The sequence below is a fragment of the Bombyx mandarina genome, chromosome 23, assembly GCF_030267445.1.
Source record: "Bombyx mandarina strain Sakado chromosome 23, ASM3026744v2".
NCBI lineage: Eukaryota > Metazoa > Arthropoda > Insecta > Lepidoptera > Bombycidae > Bombyx > Bombyx mandarina.
The window spans coordinates 9,091,856-9,108,300 of NC_143229.1; the positions used below are offsets into that span (position 1 = coordinate 9,091,856).

A 16,445-nucleotide genomic window follows, 5' to 3' on the forward strand; every position below is an offset into this window, starting at 1 on the left:
TTGGGAAAACCGTTATGCTATAGATTATTATTACCTGTATTATTTAGAATTAGATTAGTATTTAGAATTCGACCTTATGTAGCAAAGTGGGTGGCGGTACTAAGGTCGTGACCATTATGTGCTCCAATAACCACTTAATAAAAGGTGAGCCGCGAACTCATTCGCCCTTCGAGGCCCAATAAAAAACCCACATATTTAATATCAGAGTGGATAACCCAATATCAAAAGAATCCGACTTGCTTTGAGATAAATTATACGCGAAGGGTCCCGAGGACCAGTTCTTTTTAAAAAAAATTTATCTTTATCTGGATATACGAGCTCACGATCTACGTGTTGTTAAGTGGTTATCGGAGTCCATAGACATCAACAACGATAATGTCACCACCCATCTGGAGAATTGAGTTCTAAGTTTCCGTTTTACAGTACAACGGCTACCCCAGCCTTCGAATCGAAACGCATTACTGCTTCACGGCAGAAATTGACAGGGTGGTGGTACCTACCCGTGCTGGCTCACAACACGCCCTACCACCATATCTATACTAATATTATAAAGCTGGAGAGTTTGTTTGTTTGAACGCGCTAATCTCAGGAACTACTGGTCCGATTTGAAAAATTCTTTCAGTGTTAGTTAACCCATTTATTGAGGAAGGCTATAGCTATATATAACATCACGGTAAGACCGGACACGGGAAGTGGAGCACCAATAAAGGATGTTTCAAAATAGGGGTTTAAATAGCTCCTTAACATTCTATAGTTCAAAAATATTTTCACTATGTAAATGAAGTGGGGGGTAAAATTTAGCGCTATGCCAAAGTAACTTTTCCATGCGGACGGAGTCGCGGGCGAAAGTTAGTAAGAAATACATCTTCCTTGTGAATGTTAGTTTTGACCTCCTAAACTAAGTTTAATCGAATATACCGGTAAATATTTTTTACCGCACTATTGTGTTGGACTGTTGGTATAGAATGAACACCTTGACACTATACAATGCCGCGTAACAGTTTATATAAATCAGATGGCGTTCCGTTGATTTTAATAGTGAGCGAGCTTTCATTTGGTGTGACCAGTTCGCTTCGGGAATATGAAGAGAAAAGTTTGTACGTTTTTCGCGTTCAGCAGTGTCGTGTCAATATTCGGAGCCTGTAAGTTTATTGTATGAAATTTAATGAGAGATTCCATGGCCACATTTTTCGTTAAACGGATCAAGATAAGTAGCTCTTTGAACGACGTTCGTTCGAAATTGGTGTACATGCATTTGATGAAGATCGCTAAAGACATTTTGCAGACTTGAATTTTAGTAAATGCCCGAACATAGAGTTTGTGAAAAAATCATTGATATAAAATAAAAAAACCTCAATGTTTTTAAGGAAACGTCGGGAGAGCTTTACATGTTATTTTGGAAATCAATTTATATGAAAATAATACGATTTACGTATTATTTGAAATAAGCATCGAAACATCAATTCTATACTTTTCTATTATTCGACCAACACGCCTACGCAGTAGTTACCGTTATCTTTCTATTCTGAGTGTCGTGGCTATCATTCGTATAGTTATCAACCAAAAATTCGTGTGACTAACAGGTTTGCTTGCTTTGTCGTTGAGTGTTGAATTATTTACTAAATATATGTATTTAAATCTATGTAAGTTTATAAATCACCCCTGTTTATATAGTACAGGGATCTTAGTTTGGAGCCAGATTGTTCTATGTGATTCGTCTCCTAAATATTTACTAAAATATTTTTTCAAATACAAGCGCTAAGCAGATCACTTGACTGATACTGCAACTATAATTTCTGTTGTATAATTTCTATCTACATGTTTAAAAACTTCGAATTTTGTGTTCTTAATATAAAAATATTAGAAGTGTCATTCATTACAAACAAGGCGAACAGTGTGGTGGACTAGACTTCAACCGTTTATAGGGCATAACAAACTACGGAATATTTGCAAAAAAAGAAACGATTAAGATATCATTTTAATCATGTTTTAATAAGTAATGAATAACGAAATAAAATATTATTTTTTATTATTTAATTCTTTTAATCCATGAATGTTGCCAGACACGAAAATAAAGATCCCAATACGGAAGCGTTCAGAAACACTTGAAAAAAAAATCCCTTTGCCTTATAAAAAATTAAACTAATACGAACAGTGCGGCGCGGCGCCTAAAAATATCGACGTGAATTGTCGTGAATCTACTTTCGGGAGATGTTGATGAGTATGATCAGATAGTGTATCAATCATAATTATATCGCAGTTAAAATTACACATTTGCATTGTCGATTTTTTTAAAAAAACTTTTGCTGTACGTACTTACTATGACATTATTTCCGTAATCTACATTATTGGATAATCTAAAATAATTTATTTGTACCTACCTGTATATATATATGTTTACTGATGGTAGGACCTCTTGTGAGTCCGCACGGGTAGGTACCACCACCCCGCCTATTTCTGCCATGAAGCAGCAATGCGTTTCGGTCTGAAGGGTGGGGTAGCCGTTGTCACTATATTGAGACCTTAAAACTTATATCTCAAGGTGGGTGGCGAATTTACGTTGTAGATGTCTATGGGCTCCAGTAACCACTTAACACCAGGTGGGCTGTGAGCTTGTCCACCCATCTAAGCATTAAAAAAAATATAAACAAAGTCATTTCACAAAAATATCAGCCTAATGTAAATATAGCGTGAATTTGACCTTCCGTAACAAACTTGTTCCGCAATGTAATACTTGTGAAATGCTAAACGTATTTTTTTCGACTTCATTGCATTAAGCGACTACTTCGTTTTCATCTCTCGTATGCGTTAGTTGACGAATAGTTCCTGCCGGAGTCACGGTTATTTCAGGGTTAAAACTCCACGGACCGTGGTTAAAACGTGACCGTTTTACACATGGCTTATTTAGCAATAACATTATTGTGAATGGTTTTTACGTGTTTGCTACTTTGTACGAAAACCAAACAAAATATTTCAGTACGTGAAAATTGTTTAAAATCCAAACGATTCCGCTAAACATAATATTGAGTGAGAGTAAGAATAGCTTATCGTTATGGTAAACGGTTTTGGTACTGGAAGATATTTCGATTGACAATGTTAATGGTATATTTAGTTTTGTACCTGATGAGACGAAAACGATATTTTGAACTGAATTGATATTTTGAGCGGTTTGTTGTGATGTGATATGTATTTGATTTGAAGTTTATCGGTACTTGTTATATGATATGAAGATTTAGTAGGTACCAGGATCATACCACTGAGAGTGATAGTGCTACAAAAGTGAAATAGAAAGAAGAAATTGAGAGAGAGAAGAGATTTTGTAGGCAGCGGCTTGGCTCTGCCCCTGGGCGACGGTAACCACTCACCATCAGGTGGGCCGTATGCTCGTCTGCCTACAAGGCCATTAAAAGAAAAAAAAAGAAAAAAGTCGTTATTTTATTTTTGAAAACTATTGTTTCTAAAATTACAAACAGTATTTCTCTGCACTAAAAAAATTGTTCTCAATAAGCAGAGCAAACAATTTTAATAAAATCTATTTTGGGTAATAAATGTTGTTTACTTGTTTCATCATCAACCGTCGTCGATTCCTCATGACCGAGGACCGTGAGCACCACGGTCAAGTTTCTGTACCGGTTCTCTCTTGGCTTCCTGGTATTTAACAAGTTTAATCGCAACTGAGACGCTGGTAGCTGTGGCTCCTTTAACACATCTGGTTGACAGTCTTCCGCGACTCCTTTTACTTTCTACAGTGGCCTACAACTTTATATTTTTTAACTCACCAAGTTCGCGTTAGGCCACATGTTCGGAATATAAAGATGTATAAGGAATGTATATGTATGTATAAAGAATTTCAGCATGCAAACTGTAGACAGTTTTTTTTCTGTGTTAAACTATAGTCATTTAGTATTCATTTTGAATTTTAGACGTATGCTTTCACCATAACCACGGAACCCTATGTTATAATCTAAGGTGCAATGACCCAGACTCTTTTTGCATAGATCAACAGACACTCCGCATTGCAAAAATATAATTTGGCGATTTAGGTTGATTACTTCGAAATTACTATAATATATATTATTATAGTAATGTCCGCGGCATTAATATAATATACTTGTTTAATAATTTCATTATTAAAATTTACACGAAATATGTAGATCTATTAACATTATTACCTCTCTTGTTTATGTACGTTTTATAATACAATGACTTGAAAGATAAGTAACTGTAAATACACAAATGTTACAGCACAAAAACAAGAATTTTATTATTTTGGTTTTGTATTTTTCTTCCTCGTTATTCGCAAAGGACATTTAATATCGGGAAAATATTATTTCTTACGATCATTATGCATCGGCTACGGCCTCGTGGTCGTTATTAATGGTAAGGATAAATAGTTTATTGAATGTATATCTCCGGTAGCTTCAATATCCAAGAGGAATTCGTTCAGTTTTGAAATTATCGCATTGGCCAAACTTGTTTCGTCACAATGTAATTAAATTTAAATGTAAATATTTAACTAGACTCAATCGTTTGGACTAGTATTAAATTCAGTTAAAATATATTCTTATTTTATGAGTGATAAGCTAGTCGGATAATCCACTTATTGAAACTAAGTTGGCCAACCAAATTGATTTTTCGATTCAGCATCGGTAATTCTAGGCATAAAATTGCGGATTTATGGAAACTGCCAAATTTTATAGAAGTTGATCGACATATCTGGTTTTGGAACTTCATTCCATTAGGTAATTGGTGCAGTTTAAGCCGGTCGGTTTTGCAAAACTTTTATTCGGATTGCTCACAAAGTTGGAATTTATTTAGTCTGCCAATGATTGGTTGGAAGCGGAGTATTTAAAACATAAGTGTAATTGAATTTTACAAGCTATTTTTAATACACGAATATTAATTGTTAAAATTGATAGTTTTGAGATAATTTTGGATAAAACTGAATGCTTCCGTTTTTTTTAATTTTAAAACGTAATTTCCTATCTACGACTCATGACATTGGTAATGCCAAGCCACTGAAGTTGAAAGAGAAGCTGAAGGACGGTGTCTCATACAGAAATATCGAGGAAGAGAGTTAATTTTTAATGTAATATTTGGATTTACTTCGAGGAAATTCCTGAAGGCCTACCAATTGTAAATTAATACGTTACTAGCACGTGTACCGGAACGACTTCCACGATTAATGAATAACGTTGAGTAATAAAAACCAGACCCACAAAATTCTAAATCTACGTAATTCCTGAGGTGTATTGTAAGTCTCCACTGTAAAAAAATTTTTTAAAGGAAATCTTAATAAGAAATAAGGATGTTCAACTAGGAAGTTCTTGAAATTTAGTGGTGGTAGGAAATATTGCGAGCCGATACGGGTAGGTACAATCACCCTATTCATTCCTGCCGTGACGCAATTATGCATTCCAATTTAAAGGAAGTTAGGATATCTGTTAAGCTATATAATTATTTTGGACCTCATATTCAAGTTGGGTGGCCGCATTTATGTTTTGATATCTCTGAGCTTCAGTAAATCCTTAATTACAGATTAACTATATGATTCCTTTGAATCCGTTGTAAAATACCTCGTCTAATTTCCAGTACCTGATGTCCAGAAATGTAATCTGACTGATGCAGTATGCCTGAAGACGTCAGCGCAATCGATGGTGCCACAGCTAACCGATGGATTACCGGATTTGGGGTCTAAGGTGTTAGATCCCCTTTACGTGGAAGCCATAAAAGTTGACCTTGCCGGATTGAAATTGGCGCTTACTGATGCACAGATAACTGGAATGAAAGATACAATCATTGACAAATTGAGGTAATTTTACGCTATCATGGCAACGTTGAATCTGGGAAACAGGATAAAAGAATCAAGAGCGATTATCTTGTGAGCGATTATGTTGTTTTGAAAAAAAAAAGATCTCTCCATTTATTCAGATATTAATTTTGTTTGTGTAAAAATTCACTAAAAACTGAACAGTAGAATCAAAATAAATATTGACTAAAGGACCCTAATATGCTATAATATACCCTAAGGACCTTATTCACTCGTGGTAGGACCTCTTGTGAGTCCGCACGGGTAGGTACCACCACCCTGCCTATTTCTGCCGTGAAGCAGTAATGCGTTTCGGTTTGAAGGGTGGGGCAGCCGTTGTAACTATACTGAGACCTTAGAACTTATATCTCAAGGTGGATGGCGCATTTAAGTTGTAGATGTCTATGGGCTTCAGTAACCACTTAACACCAGGTGGTCTGTGAGCTCGTCCACCCATCTAAGCAATAAAAAAGAAAAGAAAAAAAATATATAAATGTACCTATAGTTATAATATTTAATTTTTTTTTCTTCATATTAATGCCGGTACAGAACAAAGCTTTATTTTGATTTTGTTTTAGCGTGGATTTAGCAAAAAAACAGATACAAGTTATCTGTCACGTCAGTGTTTACTTGAAGGGTAAATATAAGGCTTCAGGGAAACTCCTCATTTTGCCCATCACAGGTGATGGGGACACAACTATTAAACTAAGTAAGGATTATATAATATTAAACTTTCATCATGCGTTGAACATTAATACCAAATATACTATATTTACCAACATATATTTAATTCATATTCTTTTACAAAAGCTGATTACGCTTTTTTATTTTATTTTTTCAACTGACGTGCTTAATACGAAGTACCTGCGCCTAAGGGGTGCTTGAGGTATGTGGGTTTTGACGGTGTACAGACGTTGGGAGCAGACCACGGGCCCAAGGTGTTTTTAGGGTCCTACCCACTAAACAAAAGCGGATTACCCTGCCTTCCAAACGAGTCCTTATTACAAGCCTTATAAAGTCGTCGTGGCCTAAAGGATAAGACGTCCGGTGCATTTGTGTTGAGCGATGCACCGGTGTTCGAATCCCAGGCGGGTACCAAATTTTCTAATGAAATACCCTACTCAACAAATGTTCACGACTGACTTCCACGGTGAAGGAATAACATCGTATAATAAAAATCAAACCCGCAAAATTATAATTTGCGTAATTACTGGTGGTAGGATCTCTTGTGAGTCCGGACAGGTAGGTACCACCACCCTGCCTATTTCTGCCGTGAAGCAGTAATGCGTTTCGGTCTGAAGGGTAGGGCAGTCGTTGTAACTGTACTGAGATCTTAGAACTTATATCTCAAGGTGGGTGACGCATTTACGTTGTAAATGTCTATGGGCTCCAGTAACCACTTAATATGAGGTGGGCTCTGAGCTCGTCCATCCACCTAAGCAATAAAAAAAGAAGCGATTTCCGTTGCAGTGTAACTGTTATCAAATATGCAATGGTAATTGAAAAATCTAATGAAATAGAGGAAGCTGGGGGAAAGATGCGAACGTTTATGGGCAGATGAACGTCACCATGACTACTACTCGTGCGAGCTTACAACAGGCCCAAATCCTTCAATTAATCACATATTATTCGTTGCGTTATGCTTACAGAGAATCTCAGGATCCAAATGATATACCCGTTCAATCTTGTTAAGAATTCGGAAGGAAAGGACGTTATCGACTTAAGCAGCTACAGATATAGCTATGACGTCAAAGACAACGCGCACTTTCATATGACGAATTTGTTTAATGGTAACAAGCAATTAGGTATGTGGATGCACTTGAGTTGACTAATTGACTATTTAACTAATTGACGCGTTTGTAAAAACGAAGTCAGAGTGGTTTTTTTTATATCTAAGCTGATGGTCTAGAGAGACCATATCAGAGTTACCGGGCTAGTAGGTGAGCTCACGGGGCTCAAACGTTGTTGCTAACACGAACCCTAGCATGAGCCGTGCTTCGCAGAATCTACTACTGGATCGGAAACCCGACCCACTGAGAAGATCCGGCGAGGTACTCAGTTTGCTTCTGAGTGATGATTGAGTGAAGTGGCACATGTATAGTGTCAAAGTTTAACAAAAACCAGACTCCGTTACGCATTTTATCTTATACCTTTAAACGAGCAATTCTTGTATATTAATATACCTAGTCAGGTCATAAATTCTGTCACATGTTTAATGTAAAATAATTGAAACAAGTTTATTCATTATGTAACCATTCATATACCAAAATGAACTTAACAAAACATAGATTCTTATGACACTAAAGTTTATTCACAATGACCTCCGTGATTTTGTATACAGGCCTTCAATCTGCGCGGCCAGTCGTCTATCGCAGCACGAACGAGGTCCATGTCAATATCAGCGGCTGCCTTAATCAAGGATGTCTTGAGTGACTCCAAATTGGGATGAGGCTTTGAGCACGCCTTTTCCTCCAAGTGTTGACATATTCTGTAATCTAACGGATTCAAATCTGGACTGGAGGAGGGCCAGTCTTCGTGCCGGATGAAGTCGATTTCACGCGCCGCCAGCCAGTCTTGTGTGCTCTTCGCTCTATGAGCTGGCGCCGAATCTTGTTGGAATACCCAGTGCCTATTATTGAACATGGTATGAGAAACAGGTTCCACAAGGTTCGTCAGGACTGTATTTTGATACACAACTGCATTCGTTTTTACACCTTTCTCACAAAAATGTACCTCTGTTAAGCCCCAATAAGAAACTCCCAACCATACCATGAGCGAGGATGGAAAATGACCTCGTTGGACACGCGGAATACGGTTGCTCGCTTCTTCACTACTGTGTGCGTACACCTTATCATTTTGTTTGTTGTAGCTCTCTTCTACGGTAAAATTTTTTTTATCCGAAAAAAGAATTTCCCGATATTTTTTTCCCGCGTACCGCTTCAACAAAGCGCGGCATATCTTCAGTCTCAGGTCCATTAGACGAGCATTCAAACGATGTCCTGTTTTTCTTCGATATGCCCGAAGCCCTAAGTCTTCATTTAACACCCTTTTCACCGTGGTTCTGCTTAACCCCATCTGAAGGGCCAACAGTTTCTGCTTACGTTTGGGATTTCTTTGAATTCGCGCCTTCACAGCTTTTATCACTGCTGGATTCCTAACAGACCGAGGGCGACCACTTCTTGACCTGTCATCTACACTAGAGTCTTCATTGTATCGTTTGATGGTACGATAAACGAATCTTTTGGTTATATTAATTTTTTTCAGTATGTTAAAAATTTGAATTGGCGCGTAACCGCAACGATGCAACGCAATAACTGCAACACGGTCTTCTTTAAGCGTCCACTCCATATTTAAAAATGAGTAAAATTCTAAAAGTATACATTTTTTATTTTCATGAACAATTCGAAATTCGAATTCAATAAACTTTTTTGTGGCCAGCATTCTAAAAGAAAAGTTTTTACTGTGTGACAATACTTATAACCTGACTAGTTATATGTATATAATCTGAATCTCGGAAACGGCTCCAACGATTTTCATAAAATTTAGTATACAGGGGATTTCGGGGGCGATAAATCGATCTAGCTACGATTTATTTTCAGAAAATGTTGTTTTAGTCGTTTTTTCAATAATCAACTCTTCCGGACATCTATTGGCGAATAATAATACTATTTATCTTAATTGAAGGCAACTAACCGCTATAAAGACACGAGATGACGTTCTCAAAAAAAAATCATCATCTAGTATATAATTATACTAGAATAGACTACGCAATTTAGGTGTTCATGACTAAAGTAAAAGTTTCGATGTCATTCCCTTAATTTGAAGACATAAGCACTGGAATTTAAAATACACGTTGGTTGGTCCACCTGCAAAAAAAGAAAACAAATTTCTAAATTTTAATGAGAAGTCTCAATCAAGAAAGATAAATCAAAGGTCGAAGTTAAAATTACCTCAATATGCAATTATTAGGATAGGATGTCTATGCAAGATACAACGATCAATATATAATGTATAAAATACATAAATAATCTACAAAGTAATGTACAATAAATAAACAATTTACGTATGAAAATTTTAATGTTACTATTTAAATAAAGGCAGTCCTACCACGCTTCCACAAACATTCTTAAAAACAGTTATATATTTCATACAGGTTTTAATGTATTTTGTTCAGTTAGTAAAAAGTTATAACAAAATATCATATTTTACAGGTGACGTGATGTTGACCTTTATGAATCAAAATTGGAAAGCGTTGACGCAGGAATTCGGGAAACCGCTCCTCGAAATACCCATGGAGATGGTTTACAATACAGTCAAAACATATTTAAAATCTCAACCTTTAGAGGACATAGCTAATTTATAAGATAATGCCAAAGAACCTTTATTTTTAAGATTGTAGGTAGATTTTATATTGCATAATTGAGATGAATGGGTCACTGTTAGAAATATGACAATAGTAATTGAATATGCAATTTCGAAAAGGGCACATCTCTGAAAATGTAAAATGTTCAGGAAATGAAAAAAACTGATTATTTTCTAAAGCAGTGTAAAATTTAAAAATATTAGCTTTTGAGATATATTTTAGTGTTCATTAGCAATTGAAAATTACTGGAATTATTATAAAATGGGTGTAGGTAAGCCTCAAAACTACATGTATATGAAAAAACGTATTTGACAAAATATGCGACATGTGCCCTTTTCGAAATTGCATATTAAATTTAATTAATTGGAGTGGTCGTTGGATAAGACGCACGGTGCATTAGTATCATGCGATGCAACGGTGTTCGAATATCGCAGGAAAGAACCAAATATTTCTAATGAAATAAGTACTTTACAATTCATGTTTGACTTCTACGGTGAAGGAATAATAACATCGTGTAGTAAAAATCAAACCCGAAAAATTATGATTTGCGTAATTGCTGCTAGCTGGACGTCTTGTGTCTCCGCACGGGTAGGTACCACCACCTTGCCTATTTCTGCTGTGAAGCAGTAATGCGCTTTGGTTTGAAGGGTGGGGCAGCCGCTGTACTGTAAAAACTGAGACCTCGGAACTCATGTCTGTCTTGCCATGTGGGTGGCGGCATTTACGTTGTAGAAGCTTATGGGCTCCGGTAACCACTTAAAACCAAATGGCCATGAGCTCGTCCACACATCGAAGCTAAAAAAAAACTAATATTTAGTTGGTATTGTAAATTGTTTTTTACAAATGAGAAAATTTAGTACTTGTCTACATTTTTGTGAGGGTATTTTTAAGAATGTCACAAAATTGGGTTGATAGTGATACATATAATTAGAATCTTAATATAATAAGCATGTCAAGAATGTGATAATTGAAACATATTATATTTAAAGTTATATTTATATTTTTTACCATATTTTTCGATTGCTAAACATTACTTGCATTGAAAAACACATTTGTGGTTTTGATTTATTTCCAAATCCTGTATTATTAATAAATGTTACCTACTCCTTTTCGGAAAACAACAACATTGTTTGAGATAAAAAAATATGTTAAATAAGCTATTTAGTTTAATAATAAGGTCTTAGAATGTAATCTATTTCTTCTATGTTAGTACTTTTGTGTATAGAGCTTTAAAGAGAAAATTGCATAAAATGTAATTAAGGATTCTGTTTTGAGTTTTATTGAAATCTAATAAAGTGATAACCCTGAAGAATCAACAAAAGCGGTAAGCAGATTCAAACTAATCGGATAATACGCGAACACGTACATACGAGACTAAATACAAAGAAATAATCATTTTTAATAAATTATTGTCCATTTTAATAGTTATGTAACTTTGCATTGCGCAAGGAGATTTTTTTATTTCTTGCTTAGATGGCTGGACGAGCTCACAGCCCACCTGGTGTTAAGTGGTTACTGGAGCCCATAGACATCTACAACGTAAATGCGCCACCCACCTTGAGATATAAGTTCTAAGTTCTCAGTATAGCAACGGCTACCCCACCGTTCAAACCGAAACGCATTACTGCTTCACGGTAGAAATAGGCAGGGTGTTTTTTTTTTTCGGGCCGGGGGCCGAACCTCCTACGAGGTCCCCCCGCATAAGGGGCGCGCGGGGTATGTGAGACTCAACGATCTGCAGGTGTTGAGAGCAGATCGCGGGCCCAAGGATTTTAGGGCCCACCCACTAAACGACTCCCCTGCACTCTTACACCCGACGTCCGATCCCGTCCGAGGTCAGAACTCGGATGAGGTACGGGGTTACCGCGGTCAACACTGCAACCAGACAGCGCGGCTCACCCCATGGACGCCCAGCCGACGGAGCCTTCGAGGCGAATCGAAGGCTCTGAAACGTCAGCCGTCTCGGTACGGCAGCCCGTCAGGCCGCCCAGACGGTGCCGCTGGTGTTCCGGGATACCCCGCTGGACCAGAACCAGCCTGCCGCCAACCGGTCGCTCTTTCGTAACTCCTTGGCAGCGCGCTAGAGTGCTGGTAGCGCGCCGCGCGGCCTCTACCCCCTCAGGTCGCCCCTTGATCTTCATCTGGAGGAAGCCGCCATCTACAGGGGCCGGAGTCGGGCAAAAATCCTTCTCCGGCCCCCAGCTCGGCGGCAACGGATAGGTGCGGAGAGGGATTAGCTCTCCCTATCTCGTTCCGCCGCCTCCTTCTGCGAGATGGTGTACTCGCAGAAGTCGAGCATCGCCTTCCAGTGTGGTGATGCCTACCCGTGCGGACTCACAAGAGGTCTTACCACCACTAATTACGCAAATTATAATTTTGCGGGTTTGATTTTAACTACACGATATTTAGTATAATATCCTCCTCTGGTCGGCTCCAATCAAAGGGGGTGCAATCGAACGGGGGTGTATGAATCCCGTACGGCTCGACACTACCATCCTGTCTGATTCTGTCGCCAAGCAGATATGCTGCTCGGTTTTATTTTTTATTTTTTTTATTGCTTAGATGGGTGCATGAGCTTATGGCCCACTTGATGTTCAGTGGTTACATGGATATGGATCTTAAGACATATGAGTTCTAAAGTCTCAGTTTTACTACGCCTCCTTTCAAAACGAAACGCATTACGGCTTTATGGCAGAAACAGGTAGGGTGGTGGTACGTACTCGTACAGACTCACAAGACGCTCTATTACCAGTTTGGTGTGCGCCCTACTACTCGTTGAAGGGTGGGAAATCTGTTGCTTTATACAATTTGTAAAAATACGTCCTCGTGGTGTGTGCTCGTCATTTCCATTGTGACGTCTAGAACCCTAAACATCAAATCGCCGTAAACTCGTTGAACCAACAACGCAATTAAAAAAATCGGTTTGCCAATCAACTTACTTTTTTCAATCCAAAATTATTTAATATCCCACGTAATGTTACATACAATTTAAAACTGACAAAATCGCTTCTGTGTCCAATGTTTTTTCTATTTTTTACTTGACTCTCATTATTCCTAAATGGAAGGCAATTTAAGCAAATTATTTTGGACATTGTAAACATTTGTAGATAACAAATGTTTACGTGATTACTGTAACCACGTTAGCTAATTATATTTAAGAATAGCTAAACTGTTGAATCATTGGGATTTAAATAATTTATGTAGATGAAGATAAATTAATAAAAATAAAAGATAAAATAATTTATAAAGAAAAATGAGACAGGAAAAGTTCTAATAAACGATGAGAAAATAACAAAGTGCTGAAAGATATACTTTGAAAAATTAATGAATCAGGAGAACTACTGGAATAGGGTGATTAATAGGAAGCCAGAGAACGTCGGGCTCGTGAATGAAATCGGTATGTATGAAGTTAAAGAAGCAGTGAGAAGAGAAGAAAAGACTCAATACCGAAAACAAGAAAGATACTCCAGATACTCGTAATAAAACAGCAGAATTCAGTGTATTTTGAGTGAATTTAAATACTTCTTAAGTTTACTTTTACTTTGTTAAATGTTCCAAGTTTTGTGGCAAATAAATTTAATTATACGAAAAAAAAAGGTAAATCTGTTTTCAAGCCTAAGCCGCTGGATCAATTTTAGTGAAATTCGATATGAAATTAGTGTGAATCCTGGGAAAGAATAGATTGTCTTTCTTCCCATTGCTGTGTTTGGGTCTCCGCTCAAGATATACCTATAATATATCGACTAAGCCGAGTTTCAAAATATGTTTTCATTAGGTATTATTTTTTTATTATTATTGTATTCCATCTTCGAGCCGATGAATTGCCAATGTTATGTACGCCATTATTGTCACATGTATCAGGCCATAAATAAAAAAGTTCAAGTTATTTTCAATGTTAAATGTTTGTGATGTGGCAGTACTTTTTTAAATAAATAAAAAAATAAAAATAGGCGCTTGCTAAATACCACCAGCGATTTGGAAATTGAAATATCCAATTTGAAGACGAAACGTACAGGGTATGAAATCAATAATAAGTAACCTTTATGAGTGGAGGCGCTCCACTTAACCAACTAGTTAAGTATGTTATTGTGGAAATGAAAATGTTTGAAAATATTAAGTATTATTTTCCATGGATGAATATTTTTAGATTTACTTATAACGCTCACTTTATGAAAATGATCTGAAACTTAATAGAGTTGTTGTTGGCACTTCGCAGAAAGTTTCTGGAATAGTATCTGTCGGGTGGAGTGCGAATTGTTTCAACGAATGGGTATATTTTATACATATTTTAGTGGCAGTCACAGCGCGGTCGACTTTTACGAGTTTTATGGTAAGTTTAGTTTTAGTTTAATTTATCGTTTTTGTTAGGGTGAAAATCGTCATTGCTCCCTTTGCCTTTCCATCTTATTCGGTTCCTTTAGGTTGTTTTGATTTGTTTTTTTTTGGGTAAAAATAATCTTTAGGCTATACCGACTTTTACTTATTTTTCTATTTACAAAACTGTTTATTTTTAAATCTGTGTTTTAATTGTTAAGATACTGACAACTTTTTAGGCTTTTTATTGGCTAATTTTTGTACATAATACACACAAAAAGGAACATAATTGCTCTGGCCTCTGAAGGCCTGTTTTGGTGGACGGATGGATGGATGGACGAATGGCCCCAGGATAAAGCCTCAAGAAAAATCTAGAACGTACAGGAAGCGACATAGGCCCGAAATATCCATTTTATCCACACATTACGTACTATCGTAATTCGACACGGGATTCGCTAGATTTGAAACGAATTAATGTTATTTGTTAACACAGTGAACTTGACGGCAAAAGTAGTCGAGGGAAAAATATCTCGCGGACTATCTCCATAACGATGGACTGACCTCATAAAATCTGTCTTCACTTCAGCATAAATTATTGCTCTCACTCTGCGAAGCAACGTGCGAAATGGCGTCGCATCGCGAGAGCATCGATATCGCAGGATCCGACTGATGTATGACCACGACCACTCTGTCAAGAGTGTACGACTGGGAAGAAGAAGTTAACGTGCTACGTACCACCTCTGGACGCATCTGGCTAATTTAGGATTCGAATTATCCTTTAATACCAGGTATACCGTAAGCTCTTAGCATTAAAAAAGCTATAAAATAATCAGCTTCAGAAAATTACCCAATACCGGGTGGACCGTGAAATCGTTTGCGCCTCTAAAGTAATATAAAATTAAAATCTTTGAAACCACTCGCATACGACATCAGTCAAAACTACACGAAAGACATTTTATAGCTTCAAAAAAACAAGATGTTAATTTTATTTTAGATAAATATTATTTCCTACATTTAAGTTAATTTTTGAATTCTGAATTAATTTCTGAATATCGATCGTATTCAATTTCCTGTTTTAGTGTTTGGATAAAGTTCATTTCCAAATTATTTGAATTGAAACGTCGATTTTAGTTTTTTTATTCCAACGTTCAATATACATATTCAAATATTATCTCTAAGTGTTATTATAACACATTATTTTAATGCCAACATGACCGGGATGTATTATATTATAATTTCTGCCATAGTAAACTAGTCTTAAAACTAGCTAGGCACATTACAATATATGTAAATGGCAAATAAAAATCGCGTTGCGTACTATGTAAGAGTCTTTTTTGAGAAGTAAATCTACATTTTATGTCAAAAAGCGTTGCAAATAAATTTGTTCATATCTATAAGTTCAGACAACCGAATTATCAGACCAGATATGGTCCAGATCTCTGGACCATATCATGGATAGGATAGGATTACCATCTGGTAATCCTATCCTATCCATCCTATTAATATGCCATGAGAATATGAAGTTGTCGTAGCCTAAAAAAGAATTCGCCTAGTGTATTCGTATGGAGCCATTCGTGTATCTCTACGTGACTTTTACTATGAAGGAATATGATAGAGTAATAAAATCATAGCATACAAAAATTACCTGTGTATTTTTTTTTCTACAACGTAAATGTGCCACCCACCTTGAAATATAAGTTCTAAGGTCTCAAGTATAGTTACAACGGCTGCCTCACCCTTCAAACCGAAACGCATTACTGCTTCACGGCAGAAATAGGTAGAGTGGTGGTATAAAAAGGTCCCACCACCAGTAAAAAAATACTGCAATTTTGATGTACAAGCCCCAAGTCTCAAAGTGGGGGTAGGAATTCACGTTGCCGTGTCTCTGGACTCCGCTAACCATTTAAGACCGGTTGAACCGAGGGCTCATCCTATGCAAATAATAACTTCACTCTCTCT

At 36.8% G+C, this 16,445-nt stretch overlaps 1 protein-coding gene across 1 annotated transcript; it reads left to right on the forward strand.

The window, feature by feature from the left end:
* Positions 1 to 981: 981 nt before the first annotated feature.
* Positions 982 to 10,831, forward strand: LOC114245596 (circadian clock-controlled protein daywake). The gene is made up of 5 exons (XM_028177824.2): positions 982 to 1,142; positions 5,593 to 5,812; positions 6,388 to 6,518; positions 7,459 to 7,614; positions 10,021 to 10,831. Exons 1-5 carry the CDS (start codon positions 1,082 to 1,084, stop codon positions 10,170 to 10,172), a joined length of 720 nt encoding a protein of 239 aa, XP_028033625.2. The 5' UTR covers positions 982 to 1,081; the 3' UTR covers positions 10,173 to 10,831.
* Positions 10,832 to 16,445: the final 5,614 nt, after the last annotated feature.